This window comes from Columba livia, chromosome 8 (genome assembly GCF_036013475.1).
Source record: "Columba livia isolate bColLiv1 breed racing homer chromosome 8, bColLiv1.pat.W.v2, whole genome shotgun sequence".
Classification (NCBI taxonomy): domain Eukaryota; kingdom Metazoa; phylum Chordata; class Aves; order Columbiformes; family Columbidae; genus Columba; species Columba livia.
Window position 1 is genome coordinate 24,807,243 of NC_088609.1, and position 21,432 is coordinate 24,828,674.

At 41.6% G+C, this 21,432-nt stretch overlaps 1 protein-coding gene across 4 annotated transcripts in view; it reads left to right on the forward strand.

Moving 5' to 3' along the window:
- Positions 1-21,432, forward strand: part of TGFBR3 (transforming growth factor beta receptor 3) — a 116,154-nt gene that overhangs the window by 40,503 nt on the left and 54,219 nt on the right. For all 4 annotated transcript variants that reach the window (XM_065072617.1, XM_065072618.1, XM_021292495.2 and 1 more), the window contains exon 3: positions 8,024-8,208. In XM_065072617.1, the coding sequence (XP_064928689.1) occupies positions 8,024-8,208 (185 nt within the window). The remainder of the gene's footprint in view (positions 1-8,023; positions 8,209-21,432) is intronic.

The window sequence follows — 21,432 nt, forward strand, 5'->3', positions numbered from 1 at the left end:
GCAGCAGTACATTGCTATAGAAGTTGAGTTTTATTTGATGGTTAACTTTTCCAGTTGAACTTGCATCAATTTTACATCCTGGTAAGGACAAAACATCAGTAGAAGCTTATTTTTAAGACAGTAGAAGAAAGCATTTCTATTTTCAAAATATAATTTGAATTTTTTCCCTCATGGAAAAAGTTGAGAGATCTGCACAGGCAACACTTGAGGTTAGATCATCTCTGCTAACCAGATGAAATAAACCTGGTGCTTTTACTAGTAGCCAGGAGCAGTGGGAAGGGATATCTTGTGCAACACATCCTCCACAGCTGAATAGAAACATAATTTTGCTTGGAAGGAGAGCCAGCATCAGGAATTGGTACCAAATATCATAGCAACCCAAAAAAGGCGTGGGGCATGTCATCTGTGGGTCTGAATGGTTCCTGGTGGGCAGGCAGGAGATGCTAGACAGACTTTACTACACCTAACAGAAATGTCTAGAAAGACTGCAGTAAATAGAGGTCCAAAATACATTGCAGATTAAGTGTTAGCTCATATATTGAAACATCTATATTGTTTGGCTGATATGTGAAATAGGTCTGGGCAGAGTTGCTGGTGATGATAGGGAACTGGAATTAATTGGGGCTTGATAGCTGGGGATTGAGAGCACATAGCAAGGTCTGACCGCATGGAGCATTAACAGTAGAGACCAGCGTAGAAGTGAAGGATGTGGGTTAATGTGAAGTTCCAGCGGATAGGGTTTTTTTCCTTGGAGAAAGGGGGAAGGAGCAGGGTTGGTGTCATGAGGTGGAGCTGCTGAAGATAAGTGGGCTTTGAGCACTGGAATGGGGAACCTCTGCTGTGTTTTTTGCATAAGCTCATTTTTAGTTAATACAGCTTGTATGTTTTAACTCCTCCTACAAGCTAATCTTGCCATCTATACTGAATATTCCTGGAAGATACGTTTTCTGTTTCTCAGTTGAAGTTTTATAACTCACTCATTGAAAATACATATATGTGGGGTCTGAGATTTTTATTTTTTTTTTTTTTTTCCAAAATAGCCAAAATCAGCCCATGTCCATGAATCTTTTCCCCTGTAATTCTAAACCTCTCCCCCTGGCCTCCTATGGTATTTCACTCAAAAGCAGTTCCACCATGAAAAATACTCTTTTCTTGCTGACAGGAAGCCTGTGCAAGATGTGGCGGTAAAGGAACTCCCTGAAAATTAAGGATATGAAGAGAAAATTACGCAGCCCTGTGTGTAACAGCTATGCTGTGTTTGTGTTTTCAGTACGTTTGTGTTTTCAGTACGTTTTCAGTATATGCCTCACTTGATTTTCTATGCGTATCATTTTCCCATGGCCTTTTTTGCTCCTTCTATCCATTTCTGCCAGAGCCCTAGAATCCATTCAAAGGCTTTCATGAACATTTACTCAATTTCAGTCCCACTTTGGTTGCAGTTCACAAGGGATCTGCTGTTCCTTCTGCTGAAGTACAATCTGCTCTAAATTCATTGATATCAGCCAACAGTTATGGTTGCACAAACTCTCATCAGAGTTATCCAACAAATGTGGAAAATGTGAGCTTTTAAGAGGTTTTAGAATACTTTTCCTGGGGAATTCCTAGTTTATGTTAAATAACTCTTATTGAAGGGAGGTATCTGCTACATTTCAGCACAGTTCATAGTTGCATGAGAAAAAGCTTGTAAGACCTAATATGTAATAGCAATAGTAAAATAACTACCTATGTAAGTGTTGGGACATATTATAAAAATACCAAACATTTTTTTTCTGGTATTGGGTAAACACATAAAAATGACAAAAAGGTGAGAATATCTGAATTAGAAAAAAAAAACTTAGTACTGCAAGCTTATTTCTTTTTCTCTCAATCCCCAGCCCTCTAACATATCAAAGCTTTTATTGCAATGTTAAGCATATCCCATTGTAACTGCTAGTCTTTTGAAACTTAAAGTTAAATTACTAGGTGCACTGGAAAAAAACAACCTACACTTGAAAATGTATTTTCTAAATATTAAATTATCCAGGTACTGCCTTTTTTTTTGTTTTTGTCAGAACAAGTCTGCGATCGTTGTTGCTCCCATGCATTTCTGACTATGTACTAAGGCAGAAAAGTGATATTGAGACACACCAACGTTTTATTTGCTGTTGAATATTTTTTCCTCTTCCTTACCGAAGTCATGGCAGATTAGCAGCAGCATCTTTCTGTGTTACATCTGCTGTGTTTCATCAGAGTTGGAACTGCTGCCATGAGCTGTATAGAACAAGAAGACCATAAAACTCTCCTCCCCTCCCCAGCCAAATAGTCTAGAAGACACTAAAATGAATCAGCAGTAGATTTATACCAATATAAAATGCTTTGGACAGTAATCTCCTACTTTCATCTTCCTGTTGGCCAGTATGAAGGTCCAATGTACAAATCTTCCTTTCAATATCTTGCTTCTCTCCCTGCATCTCTTACGGTGATCACACTTATTCAGAGAGGAAAATCGTGGAATTCAGGAAGAGTCTTGGACAGTCCAGCTCCTATTTCTTCATGGTCATCTGTAGTAAAAGCTTCTCTTTGTATTAATGGTGGAGGCTGTCCATTATCCTCTACATCATTTAAATCACCAGGAATTTGACTTGCCAGGTGCTCTTCTGTGGAGGAGTTTGCAGGAATTAATTTAGTAGTTGTTGTTACAGAGCTACCCATACCAATAAGTAGTCATGACATATCTTCTCTTTGACAGGGATCACTTCTCTCTGTAGATTATTTGCCTCAATCCTTGAGTATAATTTTTTGGTATAAATGCTTCCCTCAGTAAGAAAGCCTTTGTGAGAAGAAGGTTGTGTAGGTGGTAACGATTACTCCGTGTGGAACAGTGGCCCTTCACCCATGCACTTGTATCTTTAGAAATGAGTGGTGAAGGTTATAGGAAGAAGTTATTACTAAGTCTGCTCAAGCGTTCTGCAGTGAATCTTAAACTTCTCAGTTCAAGAGAAAATGGCTTCCTCTCCTCTTGTTCTTACAGAACCATGTTGTCATTCAAAAGTAGGTTTTGAGGATCCTGTCTGTTTTCTTCTGTCTTGTTCCAGTTGTCATTGTCACTAGCTGATGTAATAAAATGCCCTTAAATTAACCTTTTCCAAAAGAACTTCTGTGAAAGTCTGTCATTTGGGCATACTGAAACCTCTGCTTGGATAGTTAGCCTCCTCTAAGACTTGCTTTTCAGCAAATGAAGTGATGAATTCCATCAGGATCTACACTAATTTGTATTACTTTGTACCTGACAGCACAGAGATCCCTGGTGTTCCTCAGGTCTGGATTTTGAATTTTTTGTCTTCCTGTATAATGACTAGATTTGTGTCATTCCCTCATTCAAAAATCAATTAGAATAAATCAGTCCTTCTTCTGAGGAGTGTTATATCCCATTGGTGGGCCTTGTATCCTCTCGCGTGGCGTACAGGAGCCATGCTGGTGTGCTGTGGAGCCCCCAGCACAGATTCATGCAATTTGCAGGAGCTGGTCACACTTTTCAGCTGACAACGCTGTAGAGATCTCCATGGAAATACAACAGAAAGTATATTAGCCTTTACTATTTGAATAAAATTCATCACAGTTACGGGTTGGTCTCGGGTTGTTGTATTATCCCCTTTAGTGTCTTACTCCCATTTCTGCTACCTTCTTACAGCAGAACACATGTTACTCATTAGTAGCATGGATGATACGGGAAACAAGAATGTTGAAATTGTGTTGAATATGTTCCAGATGTTAGTATCCAACAAGGTTGGGTGTACATTAAGATTTCTTTTACAATATTCTTATTAATTGGAAGTGGAAAGTAATTCAATACCGAACGATTCTGTAGAATTCTAAGTTCACTAAACATTTGCCATCATAAAACACATATGTAATAAGTCGTTCCCATAAAACTGCCTAACCTGTTTTCCATCTTCAAAAGGCATTAAGCAACTAACATTTGATTGTGGTGAGAGGCAGGATTTGCTAACGAGGTTAAACGGATACATGGTCTGAAGTTAAAGAAAGGCCCAGGGATGGCTGTGTGTGCTCACTCGCCTTCTCGGCAGCGATGGGACCGAAGGCTTGTAGCTGCACTAGGGTATATCAACTGGAAAATACTTTTGACTCTTTAAGTGCCAGTTTGATGGGGATGAAATGGGAGAGAGTACCTGGATGTATTTGGAGCTGATGAGGCGATCTCAATGCGTTAATTGGATGAACTGGCTCTTAAGCAGTGATGTCAGTCTATTTTGGCAGGACGCGGGTGTCGCTGATGAGGGTGGCAGGAGCGGGAAGGTGGCAGAGCCCGATCCTGGCGTGTGCACGTGGCAGAGCAGCAAAGCCCAGGCAGGATGTTGACTTTCAATTGCAAGTAGGTGGTGTGGAGGTGATAAACAATCTGATGAGTAGAGCAAGGGCTTTCTGTTTGTTTTTTCAGAGTGGTAATTATGCATTTTGTAGGATTTAAACTACCTAGGGGAGGTAACTAGCTTTCCAATCAAAAGAAGGTGGCAGGAGGGAAGGAAGATAAGCAGGAGGAATCTGTGAGAGAGCCAAGAAGAGTGGGAGCAGCTAATTTGAAAAAAGGAGAGCTCTTGCCACTCTCACTGGAGTGGCAGTGCCTTGGAGTGACACCGACCTGGCTTCAACTGGGACAGATCTACAGGTGCAGCAGGTACTGCTGGAAAGAAATATTGTTAATGAATGCTTAGTAAATACCTCAGGCAGTGCTGGGGGTTCATGCAGTGTAAGAATAGACTAAAATACAGCATAAATGGAGAGAAGGTAGCAGAAGGAACTGTCTTATGCCATGTACAGGCTGAGCATCAGTGGACGTCCTGACCTAGAAATGTTTTCCTTTTGCTTGGCACTAGCTCCAGGCACGCAAGCATATGCTGGGCATGCCACTACACCTACTTTAGTCATTGGGCAAATACATGAAATTCAGTGCACGAAGATTGCTGTTTGGTATCACCAGCACATTTAAGAGAAATAGTGCTAATGAGAGCCTGGAGTTGCTAGGAAAGATAGTATGGGCCCAGGACATAGCTATACAGGCACCTGTGTGAAACTGGGCGAAAATGTAACCCCTCTGTTATTTACCCACCATCATCCTCATAAGTGGGCAGCCTGACAGTGTCTGTGGTCTGAGGGCAATGGAGCCAGCTTCCGATAGGTACTCTGAAGTTCTATTCAAATTTCAAGGGCTATATCTCAGTCACTCATGAGGCTGGTCTGAAAGCAACTCTACCAAATGCAGTAACTCCCCCAAAACGTTGGTTTCTTATCCTGAGCAACTCAGAGCAACTCTACACATCCACTCCTTCAAACCATTGCTGGCAGAAGTGGTGTGCCCCAGGCTGCTGGGGCGCGAGCCAGTGTGTGTCTGGATGCCCTGCAGCTGCACTGGTGTAAGAGCAGGCCTACGTCATAAGCCCTGCTTAAGAAGCCCTGCTTAAGACTGGTACAGGCGCTTGGGCTCGCTGCCAGCGGTGTGGCGGGGTTTCTGCAGGAGATCTGGCCCGTGTCCAGCTGGACAAGCGCAGGCAGAGCGGGCATGCCTCCGTCTGCCCTTTGCTGTGCAGATAAGCTCCACTGCACAGGGTTATTCAGGATGTGAACTGCTCCCACCAGGAGTGTTTCCATCTTGCATGTCAAACAGAACAGAAGGCCTTGAAAGAAGGCACATTTCTGTTGTGAGCACTTGGGGTGCTGGCGAGGGTGGCAGTTACAGGCAGCCTGAACGTACCAGCCATCATCTTCACATGGATGAGTCCTTGTAGGAAGTGAGGGGAAAATACAGATGTCTTCTCCTCTAATGTGGCAAATTGTACAGCATGAAGACCAGGCAAAGGCTGGAGGTGAGGACTGGTAGATGTACTGCATGGAATAGGCATTTACAAGGGAATCTATCCACTGAGTGGAAGGTATTAGCTCTTTCTCCTGAACCCTTGCTAAGGAAAGTACATGATTTTGTCAGCAACTCCATTTCTGTCTTGTTCTGAGTCTTGCACCTTGTTATTCATGTGTGTGTTATGATAGAAGCATCTTAACAAATGTCAACTCTGTTCTGCCCGGCAAGACACAACTCAATGAACAAGACTTCCTTGGCTCTCAGTTTGTTCCCCAGCCCAAGAAATGCTTGTGGAGTTTAGAAATGCTTTTTGTGGAGGTTGTATAACACAGTCTGCTGCAGGACTTACACATCGGTGGCTGGGCTAATTGATTAGTAGGTTCTCTGATCTGCACTTGTACATCAGGAAAATTATGTCTCTGCTGGTTGTGTTATTGTTACAAATTCTAAATATTTCTTCAACCGTTAAGAAAGGCACCTCTTTCATAGGGACTTATTTTTTTAACTGAGTGTCATTGATTGGACTGGTCCATTTTGTATGTGTATTCTTAAAAAGGAATTTAAAAAACACAGATAAACCTCAAATCCTCCAAGCCGGTGGTCAGTGCTAATACCAAGCTCCTCATATAGCAGCAGAAAGTTTGTTTATGCTCTGTACCCCAAGCACAGGCATGCGTAATTTATGCCTTGAGCATTGCCTTTAACAAATATCCCCGTTCTGTGGGAGCTGGCAGGACATGTGCTATGCACCGGTGGGTTTCTGGAACAGCCCGTTTGGCAGGACAGGGCTCGTGCGCCCTGGGACGCCGCAGAAATCTCCCTGTGCTCAGGGGCTTTGCTTTTTCCAGATCAGCTCTGTTTTAAGTTGGACTCTCCTGACTACTAAATGGCCAGCTGCTAATTGTACCTTGAGTGAACTGTCTTTTGAACCAGCAAAGTGTAGGTCAGTGCTGATACAATTAACTATGCGTGTAAACTGAAGTCAAATGATCTCTAGTGCTACAATGGCTGAATGTAGACTTCACAAAACCTGAGTCGGTTGAGGATTTTCTTTCATTTTGAACCTTTTTTGAAAGAAGCCTTTTACTTCAATTGCAGATGTACACTGTCTGGGAAAAAAATCATGCTTCTGTCTTAGATTTCACTTTCATGCCTTGCAGCCTCTGAACTGACTGGCTCATTTGACTCTAAATCTCATCTCAGTGACTTTGGTGCAAATTAGGGGTTAAGTGAATTGACGTTCTCGTGTGACCTTCTGAATCAAAAACATACCGTATCTGTTACTGTCAGGGGTGGGCTTGAGCCATTTTGGAAATGCAGCATTGCTTTTCATAAATATTTGTCTTGCTTTAGTTTCCTGAGATATAGTTTAAATGTAAACTCCTCTGTATGCTTCAGCTTTTACACTATCTTGCTATGTCACATCACAGTGTCTCACGTTCTATATAAGAGTATGGCACTACATCATGCTGTGGTGATTATTTGAAAGGGCGTACACTCTGTTTTGGACTAGATATCTGTTATCAGTGTAGATAATTGCTGTCAGACACAAAATAGACTCAGTAAACAAACATTTCATTTTATCATGTGACAGATCCCCGCTGTTTTGTACCATGTATTTGAACTACGTTCGCTATAAATCAGCACTGCTTCAAAAGCAACAAATCCAACTCGCCCAAATCCTTCCTGATGTAATTACTTTATACTAGAGATTAACTTTTTATTGTTAGATGTACATGATTGCATTTTTCAATGTTTGGACATAACAATGTTTGACATAAACAAATAAGTCACATATAAGATGAACCAATTCCTCCTCCCATTATTGCTGCTTTGTTTGTTCTCCTTTGGGTTTTTTTTTTGGCTTTTTTTTTCCTCTTTTATCCTTGGTTTCCTCCCTGGTAAAGACAAGACTACTTTCAATTTTGGAATTCATATTTTCAATTTGGACTTTCAGAGGGAAATGAACAAATGAGCTAACATATTCAAGGGAACTTAAAAGGGCAATGAAAATAAATGTCTTCATTTTGTGGATGATGAACATGAAGCCTCTGCTTGTGTTACCGTGGGTTTTGTGACCAAAAGGATTATTGTTTTTGATATTTGTCAGGTATAATCTATGTATTGCGGTTTTCTCCAAATGAAGTGCGTATGTGTCTTCCTCTGCAGGTCCCGTGCCCAGGAGTGAATGTGTTTTATCGCCTGTTAACGATTCGCATCCTGTCCATGCCTTACTGGAGAGTTTTACAGTGTTATCCGGCTGTGCCAGCCGAGGCACGACCGGCCTGCCGCAGGAGGTGCACGTCCTCAACCTCAGAAATCCCGAGGAGGGTCTTGGCAATCACGAAAGAGAGGTAAAGGGGAAATTGCCTTTCATCCAAATCCCTGGCTACAAGTGCGTCTGCAAATGGGAACGTTCTACGTTAATTTGCTGAATAAAGTTATTTCTGAATTGTGACCAGAGGGACTACAAAGAAGGATGTGCAGTTTGCATGGATGCTGTCCACCTATGCTTTGTGTGTCATATGAGTAAACCGCTTCCATACCCAGCCACTCTCTCCATCACCTTTCACAACCACAAAGTATACTTAAAAAGGGTGGTGGGGTGGGCGAAGGAAATAAGAAACAGATTTAGATCTACCAGAGGCCTTATAGAATTGGCTGCCTTCAAAAGCAGATCGTTTACCTAAATGTGTTGTAAATTAATGTGAATACTTTTGGATCCCTGCCATGACCACTATAAACAAATATTTAAATTCAGATTCTTTTACCCCTGTAATACATCCTTAATGCTTCTTTGGGGGGTGGAGGGCCTGGTGGGGAGGCACATGGGACTGCCGTACAGAAAGCAAATGTTGCTGACTATGGTAGTACTTAAATACAGTTCCAATTACTTATTTATGTACGTTGTACTCAGAGGGACTGGCAAGAACTTTAGCTTCTCTGAAAGCAACAGCACAAGAAGAAAATTTTTGATGTTAAGTTGTGCAGTACTGTTGTTTACTCTCAAAACACATCAAAACAGAACGCCAAAGTGAAAAGAAAACATTGCATACCATGACAGTTGAGCTTTTTAGTTCATGTTCTTACAGTATTACACACACAAATCCTTAGCACTGCGTCCTGTGAGAGCAGTGTGCATGTACACAACGAGCAGAATTTGTAATGAAAGAACAAAGATGATGATCTAGCAGGCGGAAGCTGAGAAAAAGAGGGTCTAAATCTGTGCTGAAAGAAATTTTAAGTGGAGTCTTTTATAGTGATTTAAATAAAGGCGGGTACTCTTGGCCATAATCAAAGTCTTTCTGCTGACTTCAATAGCAGCCTTGTTGGGTTTGTAGTGTGTGCAGCTCAATGTGTATTGTATGTATCCATGAAACTTCAGCTGTTGTGTTCATTTTCTGTATTTACACTGAAATGTCTAGTGTATGACAAAAACGTTATTTACTATTTTTTTCAGTAGGCATCTTGTTGGCTGCCCTTAATCAAAAATGTCAGGTCTTCCTCAGTTCAATTTTAATGAAATGAATAGCAAAATTACACTATTTGTTTTGTGGGGCTGGGAATGAAGAACAGATTTTTATATTTGTTTTGTTGTTGGTGTTTTTGTTTGTTTGTTTTAAAGCCATTCTTAGTTGGCCAGACACTAGGTTATCAGCCTGATGAGTGCACTGTGAATGCCTGAAAAATGTGTAGTTACAATCAGTACTGGGCATGAAAACCAAACTGAAGTTGGAATTCCTGTTTTTTTTAAATTTTTTTTTTGTAACATAGTTATTTATGAAAACTAAACAGCTCTGTCTGATTATGTTTGTCAGCGCCTCTCTCATCACCCAGGAACCTTGAAATCCACTGGCAAGCCATAGAAAAATTTTATACGGTGGGTAGTTCTCACAAGGTAACAACAAATTTTGTTGAAGACAGGCAGAAGAGTGCCCTCCTTGTGGGGACATGGTACAGTGGGGACTTGTCACTTCTCTGTTACTAAAGGGCGCCCGGGGATGGGGTGAAGCAGCTACAGCTGGAGCTGGTACCTCCCGTGGGACCGGTGTGAACGAGCTGCAGAGCGCACATTAGCGTGAACCCCATTTCCCTCTGGCTCGCTGCTCCCAGCACTGCTGGGGTGACAGCGTGAGCTGAGTCACGCGTGCACAGGGCTGCAGGCTGCGCCACTGCTGTCTAATCACCTCAACAGAACGACAGAAGATTTAAATATTTGGCTTTGAATAAAAATAGTTGCTGTCTAGCAGAAGGAGGCTGCTTGTGCCTCATGCAACGTGCTTATGGTAAGAAGGCAGTTTGCCCAAAACTGTCTTTGCTGTGTCCTTCTGCGATGTGCCAAAGTGCAGGGCACAGAATGCATTTCACAGTCTGTAGCCCTCAGACTCCTTCTCCCACCTCCCACCCAGTTTCCAGACACAGCCTTTGGAGATGGTTGCTCACACTGCACAGGAAGCTGGAGCAAGGCTTGCTGGCGACAGCATCGAGCAAGAGAGTGTAAACAACTTGGAAAGATGGGATTCTACTTACAGGATCAGACTTGGAAAACAAAGCAGAGCAAATGTTATCTTTTCCATTACTGTAAAAACCAACTCCAAGTAGCCTTTTGTCTTAAAAGTAGAATGTACCCATCACCTTAAGTTACACTAGTTTGATTTACCAGCTGAGTTATTTCCTGTTGCCTGCAAATGCTGATAGCAAAGGTAGAGATTTGTTTGTTGCACAGTATTTCCAGTATACTCTAGAATAAAGACAGGAGTTTTGTTTGACAGCACGTTAGTTAGATTCATCAGCATTGAAAGCATATTTAAAATAAATCACACATTTGTTCAGAGGTTGGCTGAAGTTCTGATAACGTGGAATGCAAGATCTGAAAATATTGAAGTGAAGGCTTGCTTTGGGGGAGGAGGTCGTGTTTTGTTTTGTTTTTAACCTGCCCTGTGCTAGATGCTGCTAAATTACACATTCCTTACTTGCTGGGAGGAGTGTAAACTTCCCCTAGCAAATTCCTTGGAGGGCTCATGCATTAAACATACTTGTGCAGTTATCCTGGTTCTCATAAATATGCAACATAACATGTATGCATTAATTTAACTCCCTTTGACACTTGTGTATAATATACATACAACAAACGTTTGCAAATTTAAACATAGGAGGGTTGGCTGATGCGGGGGGAGGGCATGGCAGCGGCACGTGTTCCTCCTGTAACACATGCAGGCTTCTCTGTAAAGATCAGTGAGGTTTGAGTGCTTTTTCTTCCTTGTAAACTGGAAAAATTAAGTGGACTGGAAGTGTATGGGATTCTGAAGAAACTTTGGAAAAGTAATTTAGTAGTTTAACACTTTCATTCTAAGGCTGAAATCTGGTAAACAGAAGGTCACATTGTGAAATGCTGTAATAATATCTGTGATCTTCAGGGAATTCATGTGTATTTTACTTTGCTAACCTCTGTTGAGGTGACATCTCACTTGTTGAGACAGTGAAGACACTTTCTTCAAGTAAGAACCCCAAAAGTTCCAATCTTGTTCAAATATTTCTTAGAACTGTCTTTTATCACAATTCATATTGGCCATGCTTTATCATAGGAAGTAGAATGCGGGTGCATGTAATAGCCACAAGTGTTTATATTGAACTTGGCATGAAAAATGCAAGCCTTTTTTGTTTGTTTTATTTGATCAAATATTCCTGGGGAAGTGAGCGCATGTGTGCATTTCTGTACTGATCTGGGGCTCAGCTGAAAGCCAGGAACTACTGAACTCTTGCAATAACTTTCTCTTCAGCTTTGGGTATCTGCACTGCTTCAGTTTCCCCATTTTTAGAAAGGAGATAGCTGCGTTCTCAGGGAGCTGCTTGTTCTCTTAGGAGAAAGAATTGTTTGTGAAGGCACTTGGAAGCTCTAGAGATTAGCACCAGAAAAATGTGTATAGAAAACCATTTTTTGGAGATGAAAGTCACTCCTTAGGTAGGTGTATTCTGAAGTCCTAAATTAATGGAGGATTCTTTTGTCATACCTGTCAGTTGAGTTTCCCTGAGCTGCTCCAGGCACACAGCCACAACTGAAATAGCTAAAGGGGGAGCAGGGGCATATAAAATTAATCTCATGTGGATACTTAGGATTGAATACATATGAATACATGGAATCGGAGTTCCTGGCAATGGATTCACTATTGTTTTCATCGACATCCTCATCCTCAATAGCTTTAAGATGTTATGCCTGATACAGATGTTTAACACGTGTTATGTGAAATGAAGGCAGGAAAATCAAGGGCTCATCTTTATTTTTATAATTTTGAGTAACACCACTGAGGCTGTAATAATTCAACAGACTTTTCCCCCACTGTTTAATCAGCGTTACTTGGCAACAATTTCATAATAAAAAAATTTTCCTTTGAGAGCAAACCTGATATTAAAATGCCTGTTAGTTCTTATGAAGCAGGCTAATTATCACAGACAGGTACTTACTAGTGATGAGTCTCAGGTTCCTGAGCCAATCCACTTGGAAGTCATAAAATACTGTCCAAAATTATGTAAGTCCAATATCTAAGTATTTTCAGAAGAGATCCTCTAAGCTGTAAAAATGGGACAGGAAGAGGCTCTGAAACAGTCACCTGATAATTTATTTCTACATCCTGATCTCTTCAGTGCATCCTGAATTCAGGATGATTTGTCTGTGTCATGATGTTTTTTGTGTTTTAGGGACTGTGAAGATCTGGACAATGTGGGTAATGAAAGCCTGGCTCATTTTGGCTATTTTTCTGTATATTTACTGTATTCCCAGTGTGTTAATTTAAACTGTTCTCGGAAGTTTACCACCACAACAACCTTACCCAAGGCTGTGTTATGGGAAAAATGTTTTCTTTCAATTTCAGGCATCCAGAGATCTGGGGACAGCCTTGAGATTCAGCTGTGACAAAGGGGCCACTTTCTGAGTGCCATTTAGATGTGCTGACTTGCTGTACCAGAGCCATGGTCAGAGGGGGCTTGGAGGCCTCCTGCCCACAGCAGGCAGGAAGGGAATTCAAGGTTTATTATGTTATGGCTGGAGTTAGTGAGGTTTTTGTTACCTAGCTGTTTGCTTGGTTCCATTTTGTTCATTTCTTCCTCTAAAAGTGCATTTGTCAAAACAAGTTTCCATTTAGTACCAATTAAATGTACTTAGGCTGTTTTCTGACACTTCAGGTTCTCACATATAATAAAAATAAGGTCAGTTTCTTTTTCTGCTGTGGCTTTTTAGTGCTGAGCTCTTGGTGTCAGCTTGACCAGCTGCTCTAAAACTGACAAGACAGCCTTGATTTGATTTTTTGAAGCACCCTGCAGTTTGGGCTTTATAATCCAAATTAAAATAATTGGATTATTATCCTATGCAGTCCTAAACTCATACTAAAATAAGAGGCTCGAGAACAAAGAGTTTTGTTACTTATGTGGGATTAAACTCTTGAAATGACCACAGACTTTACTAACATTAATGATGGGTCTGTGCGCTGCCAGGTCACTTGGCTCTACAAATTTAATGTTTCTGGTGAGCTGACCAGAATATGTGGTGCAGAATTAGGCTGAGAAATAAAGGACATGTTGCTTGGTTTGCTGGGCTGCATTGCATCTGCCCTCTGTGGAACGGCGGGAAGCCCACGCTGCTGCATGTGGGTATGGTCAGTACTTCTGGTAGGCCAAAAGCCTCTGTTTTGGAGAAAAGTAGTTTCTGCTTTAGAAGAAGCCTTCAAAGATAAAACAAAGCACCATGCCTGTGCCTCTGCCAAGGTACAGAGCGGATCTGAACGTTGCAAGGGTATTTTACTGTTCTTGCCTCTCCACTTTCTGAGCACCTTTGCTTGGCAGCGGTAGTGGATATCTAACTACAGCAGCAGACTTACAAATCGCAGTGCAAATACACACAGGAGTTTTGACACAGGGGTGTCATGAACTACCTATAGTGAGATGGCCTGAGGAGTGGTGCAGGTGGCTGTGTCACCGCCCAGTCTGTCTGGGGATGAAGGAGGGAAGATGGAAGTAGTGGAGACGCTTAGTCTTTCTGGGGTTGGAGAAGTCTGAGGTGAGACTTAAGATGAGAGGACTGGTAACTTGGAGGCAAAGGGTCTTGTTCCAGAGGGAGGAAGGTAAGCCCTAAAAAGAAGCCTACAGTGTGGGAGGGGTTTGGTGAAAGTCTGGGCGATGCTTATCCAGCTTCATGAGTCAACCATCAAGAGAGTATCTTTCAGGGAAAGATTGTCACGTGGAGTCTGACGCCCTAAGTCATGTAGCCAGCCAGTTCAGTACTGGGAGCTGACAGATTCTAGAGTAGTGTGGGAACAGACTTTTGCCATTTGAGAAGTTATTACCTCATGCTGGACCTTATAAAGCCTTAAAGATACCGAGACCATGCCCCATCAAAATGGTAATCGTTCATTGTCTTTCTCAGATGGCACCACATCTACTGAAAGCTGCAGCTCCCATGCAGCTGAAACACTAAAATGACACTGATGTCTTAGTTGCCTTGATTGGTGGACACCGCATTGCCATGTCTTTTAAAAACAAATCAACCAACAACCACCCCAGCCTCCATTTCTTAAAGACCTCTCGCAAACCTCTTCCCCCCCTTCTCTTCGTTAGCACTTTGAACCACCTGCGCTTGCATAAAATCCAGACTTTTTTAATGTGGCTTTTTCATCTTGTTTGCTCTGGGCTGCAGTCTTGGTGGGTTGTTTTGAGCCAGCTCAGGATTTGCTGGTCATTGAATTTGGCAATCTTTTCAAGTTCTGCCCACCAGAACTGCCAGAGGAAGCCATGTGTTGGCCAGAAGAGCCTGTTTGTGCAGAGCCTGCTGTCCTGCAGGAGCATGGCTTGATTTGATGTGTCTACCCTTTAAGAGGCAGCAGCGACTTCTCATGACTTGGAAAGTGCTGTGCAAACCCTCACTATTTGCTGTTTTTAGAAACAGGACTGTTTGCTGTGCGCAGAAAGCGAGACCTGCTCTCGGTTTCAGCGTGTGGAGTGGCGGGTGTCTGAAGCCATGCCAAGGCCCGCCACAGAAGGCTAAAGGGTTCTAAAGGAAACATGTCAGAATGACTTTTCTGATTGCTCACATTTTTCAGTTTTGCTGACTGCTGTTTAAAATGACCTGTTGGAAGCTGAAAACTGGCCTCTTGTTTTCCTCTCCTGTGAGCGCCCTCAGGCACTGATGTGCAGTTGCAGGGCTGTAGAGAGAACGGGGCTGCGTGGACTCTTGTTCCTCCCTCCGTCACTCACGTGTGTGCAAACACACTGTGCACATGTGCTCACACGTTCTTCCAGGCAGATGCACATGGTTTGATTTTGATCATAAACTGTGATTCACATTCTTGGTCTCCAGTTCTCTCCTTAAGGCTTCTATCTGACATGCCTTGGAGTATTTATAAATTACTGTTTGTCTATAGTTACTTTCCCCAAGAAAAGATATTGAAGGAAGTGATGACATTTCCAGGAGTCTGTTTATATCACAAACTCGATGGGCAGGTTCCAGTCCAGCTTTGGGCTTGTACGTGTGTGTGTGTGTGTGTGAGAGAGATGCTGAGCAACACTTGTCGTGAGTGATCATATTTATGTTGTTCTCTGGAGTGTCTGTTTGAACCAAAAGCTGGAATTAATGAAGTTGTTCTCCTCCAACCTCCCAGCATTGGGGAAAGTTTCCAACATAAATTGTGTGGAGCTTGCTGTGCCTGACAGCCACGCTCCTGTAGCAGCTGAAAGAGTGAAATCTTGCAGTGGCAAGATACGAGAAGAGGAGTAAATGTGTGGTGATTTTTGTTGTTGTTATGTAGATCATGCTTTTGATAACACTTAGCATATATTCAAGTTTGTGTTTCTCTAGAAGAGTCTCTTATTCTCCCTGTGAGACATAAACAGAGTACTTCTACAGTAGTAAAACTTGTTATTTAAAGGAGAGGATGCGAAAATAGCACCACCATGAGGTACAAACATCTGAAACTTAAATTGCTTGAAAAAGCTTGAAGGAATTGTAGGTAATGTATAGCTGATGGCGTCTCTTTAACAATTGCCACAGCAATTTGTAGTACAGAAATATTTTTATTATGATTGGAGCGCATGCCTTATGTGATAAACATGGGAGGTAATATTTGGTGATGACCCAAATCTCGTCAGTGAGGGAAAAGTCTTAAAATCTGTTCTCTAACCCCGAAGACTGGTTGAAGTCTGGATCACTCTGCTGTCGTCATCCAAGGACACAGATTATTCATGTTGTCCGCACAGGTGCGATCTGCTAGTGCACGTGAATAACGTGAGGCTTTGAGGCCTCTTGGGAAATGTGACTCTGTGTGACATCAGTTTTGCAGAGAAGCACGGTGGCACTTGCTTTGTAGATATCTTTTCAGAACAGACCACTGGGAAATGCCTTCTTTCATCCACTAATTTGGTTTCAGGTGGTACTTGCAGTGAGGTAAATTGGATGCTGAAAATGTACCTGAAGCTACGTGGAAAAATATTGCACACAAGGAGCAGCGGCCTGTTCTTACACTATGAGCTGGAAGGCAAGCCAGTATTTTCTTCATAAATCTGTTTTCAAGCAAGGGTCAGCAAGACAGTGTAGATAAGAAGTGCATGGAATGGCATAATCGTGCAAGAAAATACTTGCATGACAGCCTCAGTAATGTCTTCTGGAGGATTTTGTCAGTTTTCATGGCTTTGATTCTGCAAGTATATACAGATGCGAGTAGTCTTACTTATATGGATAGGCCTCATTAAATACAAAAATTGGTTCCTTAGGGGCTTGGTGGTGGTGTTGTTTTTTCTTTTTTCTGTGTAGTCAGTATAGTAAATTTATTCTTTGACATATCCATAAAACACTGCTTTGTTTCTACAGAGAGTAAAAGTTCTGATTATTTTTTTTGAAGTTTGAAAATAGAAAAAAATGGGAAGAATGGTGATCTGCCCCAGGGAAGCAGAGGGACAATGTGATGGTTACAGTTACTTTTGGTCTTCTGAAAGCAGTTTCCTTTGTATTTAATTTCTAATACCATTTTTGAGTGTATGTATTACAGACACACGCTTGCACCAGCTCTTGCTCAGGCTGGTGGGTTACTGGCAATAAAGTAAACAAAGTTGTTTCCTAAATCTTTTGCTGCTGCTTAGGTTTTCAGTTTTTATGACTCAGGCACACATGCTGTTCTTTACCCTGGCTTGGAAAACAAGAATTTAGTTTTACATGTCCAATAAAAATGTGAACTCCACGATTTACACTTCCTTATGTGACTCTCTAAAAGACACCTGTAAAATGTTTCTTTTTTCTAATCATCTGGATCTATGTGAGGTCTGGCTACAAAAAACCTTTGAGGAGCAATTTTTTTTATATGTGAGGGCTTTCAAATGACATAATGCTTTGTCCAGTATTTTTTCCATCATCTGTTTCATGTTTGTTTGTAATCTTTTCTTGCTTTGTAAAGCCTCATTGTCTCAGCCTCTTCCCCTTCCCCACCTGCAACTTTTGAAACAGTGGAATGTAGGGTCCTCATCTCTTCTGGATTTACCTCGAGAGTTGGAAATTCGGTACTCAGATTCCAGTTTTGCCATGATGTTCTAATGACACCATGTGCTATGTTACATCTATGTGAGGTTTTGCATTTGAGATGAACTGTGAACTTGCTGGATCTGCCATCGGAGCCTGGTAGAGATGAGACAGTAATAACGCTGGACTCTGAACCCATGGTCAGTATCGTACTGAGCTATGACTGAGACCTGTTGAGAGGCTAAATGTATCAGTACTGTAGTGGTACCTGAATGCAGCTATGTAACATCTGGTTGGGTGGCTAGCACCTATCTAACCTGCTGAGAATACAGGCAGCAAAATGTGTGTTTACCTGGAAAAGCCTGTGTAGATTTGCTCAGAATGCCCCAGATGCATTGAAGGAAAATGGTCCTGGCAGTTTTTTTACAAGTCTCTTATCTGTCAGTTTAAGAGGCATTTATTTGTGACAGGAGCTGCTTTTTAGTATTTGCTGGTACATCCTCCAACATAGTAGTGACTCTCCCCCCCCACTATTGTTTTTTCAGGGCACTGGACACTCTTACACAACTCTCCGGTGATAGTTAAGGGAGGGAGTATAAAATTAAACTTACTTTGCGGCTCGGTTGATTCACCGAAGAAAAACTTAGATCTGCAACATATGTACAAGAAAGTGCAGAATAGAATATTATCTGGCAAGATGTTTTTTTTCATGTGAGTCTTAGTTTGTGATATTGTTTTGTGAATAAACCACTTAACAACAGTAGGGGAGGTGCTGTACTTGCAGCTCGCAAGAATGGATCATCCTGTGCCCTTAAACAGATCTACGGCCAACAAGAAATTTTCCCACAAAATGTATAAAAAGAGGACTTTCCCCTTAGGATTCATTATATGGCATGTGAACAGTATTGACATCTACTGATTTATGCAAAGCTGAGCGAAACATCGTGTTTTTAGCTCTCAAGTGCTGGGAAGCCTGGCTGCTTTGTGGAAGGGCAGATGGCACAAATGGTTTCACTTAATCCTTGGGAGCCTGAGCATCTAGTTCGGGTCACGGGAGGAATGGGTGAAGTGGTCCCAGCCTTGCGCTGGTGGGCACGGGCTTTCCCTTGCACAAACCATGGGGCTGGTCGCTGTGGGCAGCGCTTGCTCTGCCGCTGCCCAGAGCAGGGTTAGCACGTGAAGATGAGGTTGGGCTGGCAGAGCTGAGCAGAGATGCTTGTGCGGAGACTGTCTGCTTTCCTCACTGCAGCCACAAGTTTTGGAAAGATCTTATTTTTCACAAGAACGCTGGTTCTCCAAACTGTATAATTCATGAGATAACACTGAAGATATAATATACATGCACGGGGAAAGCTGGATCCTGTGTTATTCAGCCTAACAAAGCTAAAGTAGGCAGTTTACACACATGTATGATCTCTACGTAAAATTTATCACTAAACTCTTTGGGTTGTACTTGTAGATCATTGTCACAGAAGTAGCTCTATCAGTGTAAGTATAATTTATAGCCCTCTTTTTATAAAGCCACAAGTTTTCTCACTTTTATTATTCTTGCACTGTGAAAGTAATACCGCTGTCTAGTGCAAATTGGACTTCAGTAACTGTCCTACCAGTTTGTCCAGTTATTTGTGTAAAGAATACCTTTGGTCCTAACTTTTTGATTACCTGGGTATTTGCAAAATGATTAGCATCTAACATAACCTGATTGTATTTGGCAGCTTCAGCTTAAAATAACGTCTTTGTTGAAGGTGGTGTGTCCCTTTGAGTACCTTGCTTTGCTGTGAGTGTAACAGGTTGACACCTGCAGAGGTGCTGCTCCATCCTCACAGAGGGCAAACGGAGCTTTGCTTAGTTCTTCCCTTGAACACACACATTGAGGCTGCCATTTCTCCTCTGAATTATTAATAATGCATCTTCATGTTTAAGTGGCCTTCTGGGAACATCATGCATACTTCAAAATAGTTTGTTAGTGAATGTTGGCATGCACATGTGGTGTAGGACTTGAATGTCTTGATTTGTAAGCTCTTTGGGGAGGGAACTATCTGTGTCTGGTACAGTGCACCCTGACCTTTAGCCCCTGTTGCAGGACAAATAGGAGAGGAAAAAAAAAAAGGGAGAGATTTCAAATGCCTTTTGGTCAAAGGTTTTTGACAGTATTTCCTAATGAAGAGTGTGCAATGGGCTGTCGATCATAGTTGGGTAGTCCTTATAACCTTTCTGTTCTCTGGCCTTCTTTTTCATGCAGCCCAGTTTTCCAGTCTGGGTGGTAGATCGTAAGGGTCAGCAGATTGTGCAATAGTATTCTTTTTTTATAAGATAATGTATGAGATCGCATCAGCCTCTGGCTTAATTCCAGTAGCTTCAGTGGAGTTATGCCAGTGGTGAATCTTTCTCATGATTTTCACAATTGAGCTATAACTGGTGTTTAGTCAGTCTGATTCTGTTGAGTGTGGGTGAGAAGGTCCGGGCAATGCTAATCCATCTGCAACCATACCTTTAGGGTAAAAGAACCCTTGGAAGTAAACCAGTCCTCCACACGCCTGGTAGATGCTACCACAGCTGCCAGGCACTCAGACGTGTTCCTGGGGGAGTGACGGAAAGAAAGAGAAGGGCTTTTGCTCCCTACATGTTCCTCCTGCATCCCTTGCCCAGCAGCATCCCTGGCTGAGAGGAGAAGGCTGGCGCATCTGACAGAGGCTGTAAGGGTGGCACAACTTCGAGTTCTGCAGGAGAATAAGTAACTGTGTGTGGGTATGAGTGCCTGTTTTTAATGGCATTGCAGTTTTCCTGGAGATATATATTTCTCTATTTCTGTTCTGAAGATCTTCTGTCTCATTGCTGGAGGGAGTTTTAAAGAAAAAATAGTATGACTAAAAGGGTCTGCACTGAAGAACCTTCCCAGAAGGGAAGCAGCAGGCTCTCACATGCTTATAGGAACTTTCTTATACAGTAGTTTGATTTAAGAGTGCAAATATGTAACTCTTTGAGCAAAACTACCTTCAAGAAGTAACACAATGTGAACATATTTTGCATTTCTTGGAAAAATCAGCAAAGTTTCTCTCGGAAACTGTTGGCTCCAAAAAGCTGGACATTGCAATCTACCATAGCTGGCTTGGTATCAAATCTGTAACACAGTATTCGGAGAGCATAGCAAAAATACGAAGAAAAAAAAAAAGAGCATTCCATTCTGAATTCATAAAGAATGCCTGAAGAATATACCTTTTCTTTACTTCCATCTTAAAAAGAAAAAATGTTATCCTGGAGATCCATCCCAAAGCAATTGATAAACACTTTTGAAAAGTGTTGCTGTACTAGATCCTACCACTTGAGATGGATTCATGGTTTAAGCCTTGACTGAATTACTTTATTTTACAGCCAGTGTATCAGCATCTATTTTTCAAGTGAATTTCAGTAGAAATTCTAAACCTCTTATATTGGACAATATACACCAATGAACTGTAAATATAATTTTCTTTGTATTTTCTTTGTTGCAATACAAGAATAATGTATGTCATATAAATAGATATTAACAAAAGGAGTGAAAACAGAGCAGTGATAGGTATAAATTTTCAAATTTCTATTCTAAATTTTGCCTGCTTTGTGTTAATTAACTTCATCTTTGCAGCTGAGTAATGAGTTGTCATAAATCCGTCCTTAGTGCATTATTTGTAAGTCAGAAAATGTGTTTATATGATCTGAGGGTTGAAATTGTTTTTTTCTCTTCTCTCGTTTAGAGAACAGCTGTGCTAGCTTGGGCAGTGTAATTTAATACAGCACAGCATATTTTGCCCTGGTTTATTAGCACAAATTCGTAATGGCTGTTTTGGAAAATGTGCTATGAATTTATCTTAAGGCCTTCACTCTGGAATAGTTAATTCCACCTTACAGGTCCTTGGCACTTGACTTTCATCTTTTTAGAACAAAACACAGAGTCTGTGATTTGATGCCTTGAAGTCAGCAAAACAAACCAGTACTTTAACAGCAGTGTTTACTTTGATCTGTTTTCAGCATTTGTGCCCTTGCCTTTCACGTCGTACAAATTGCTTTACCAGAGCAGTGGGGCAGGAGCCCGTAGACTGTTTTTGTA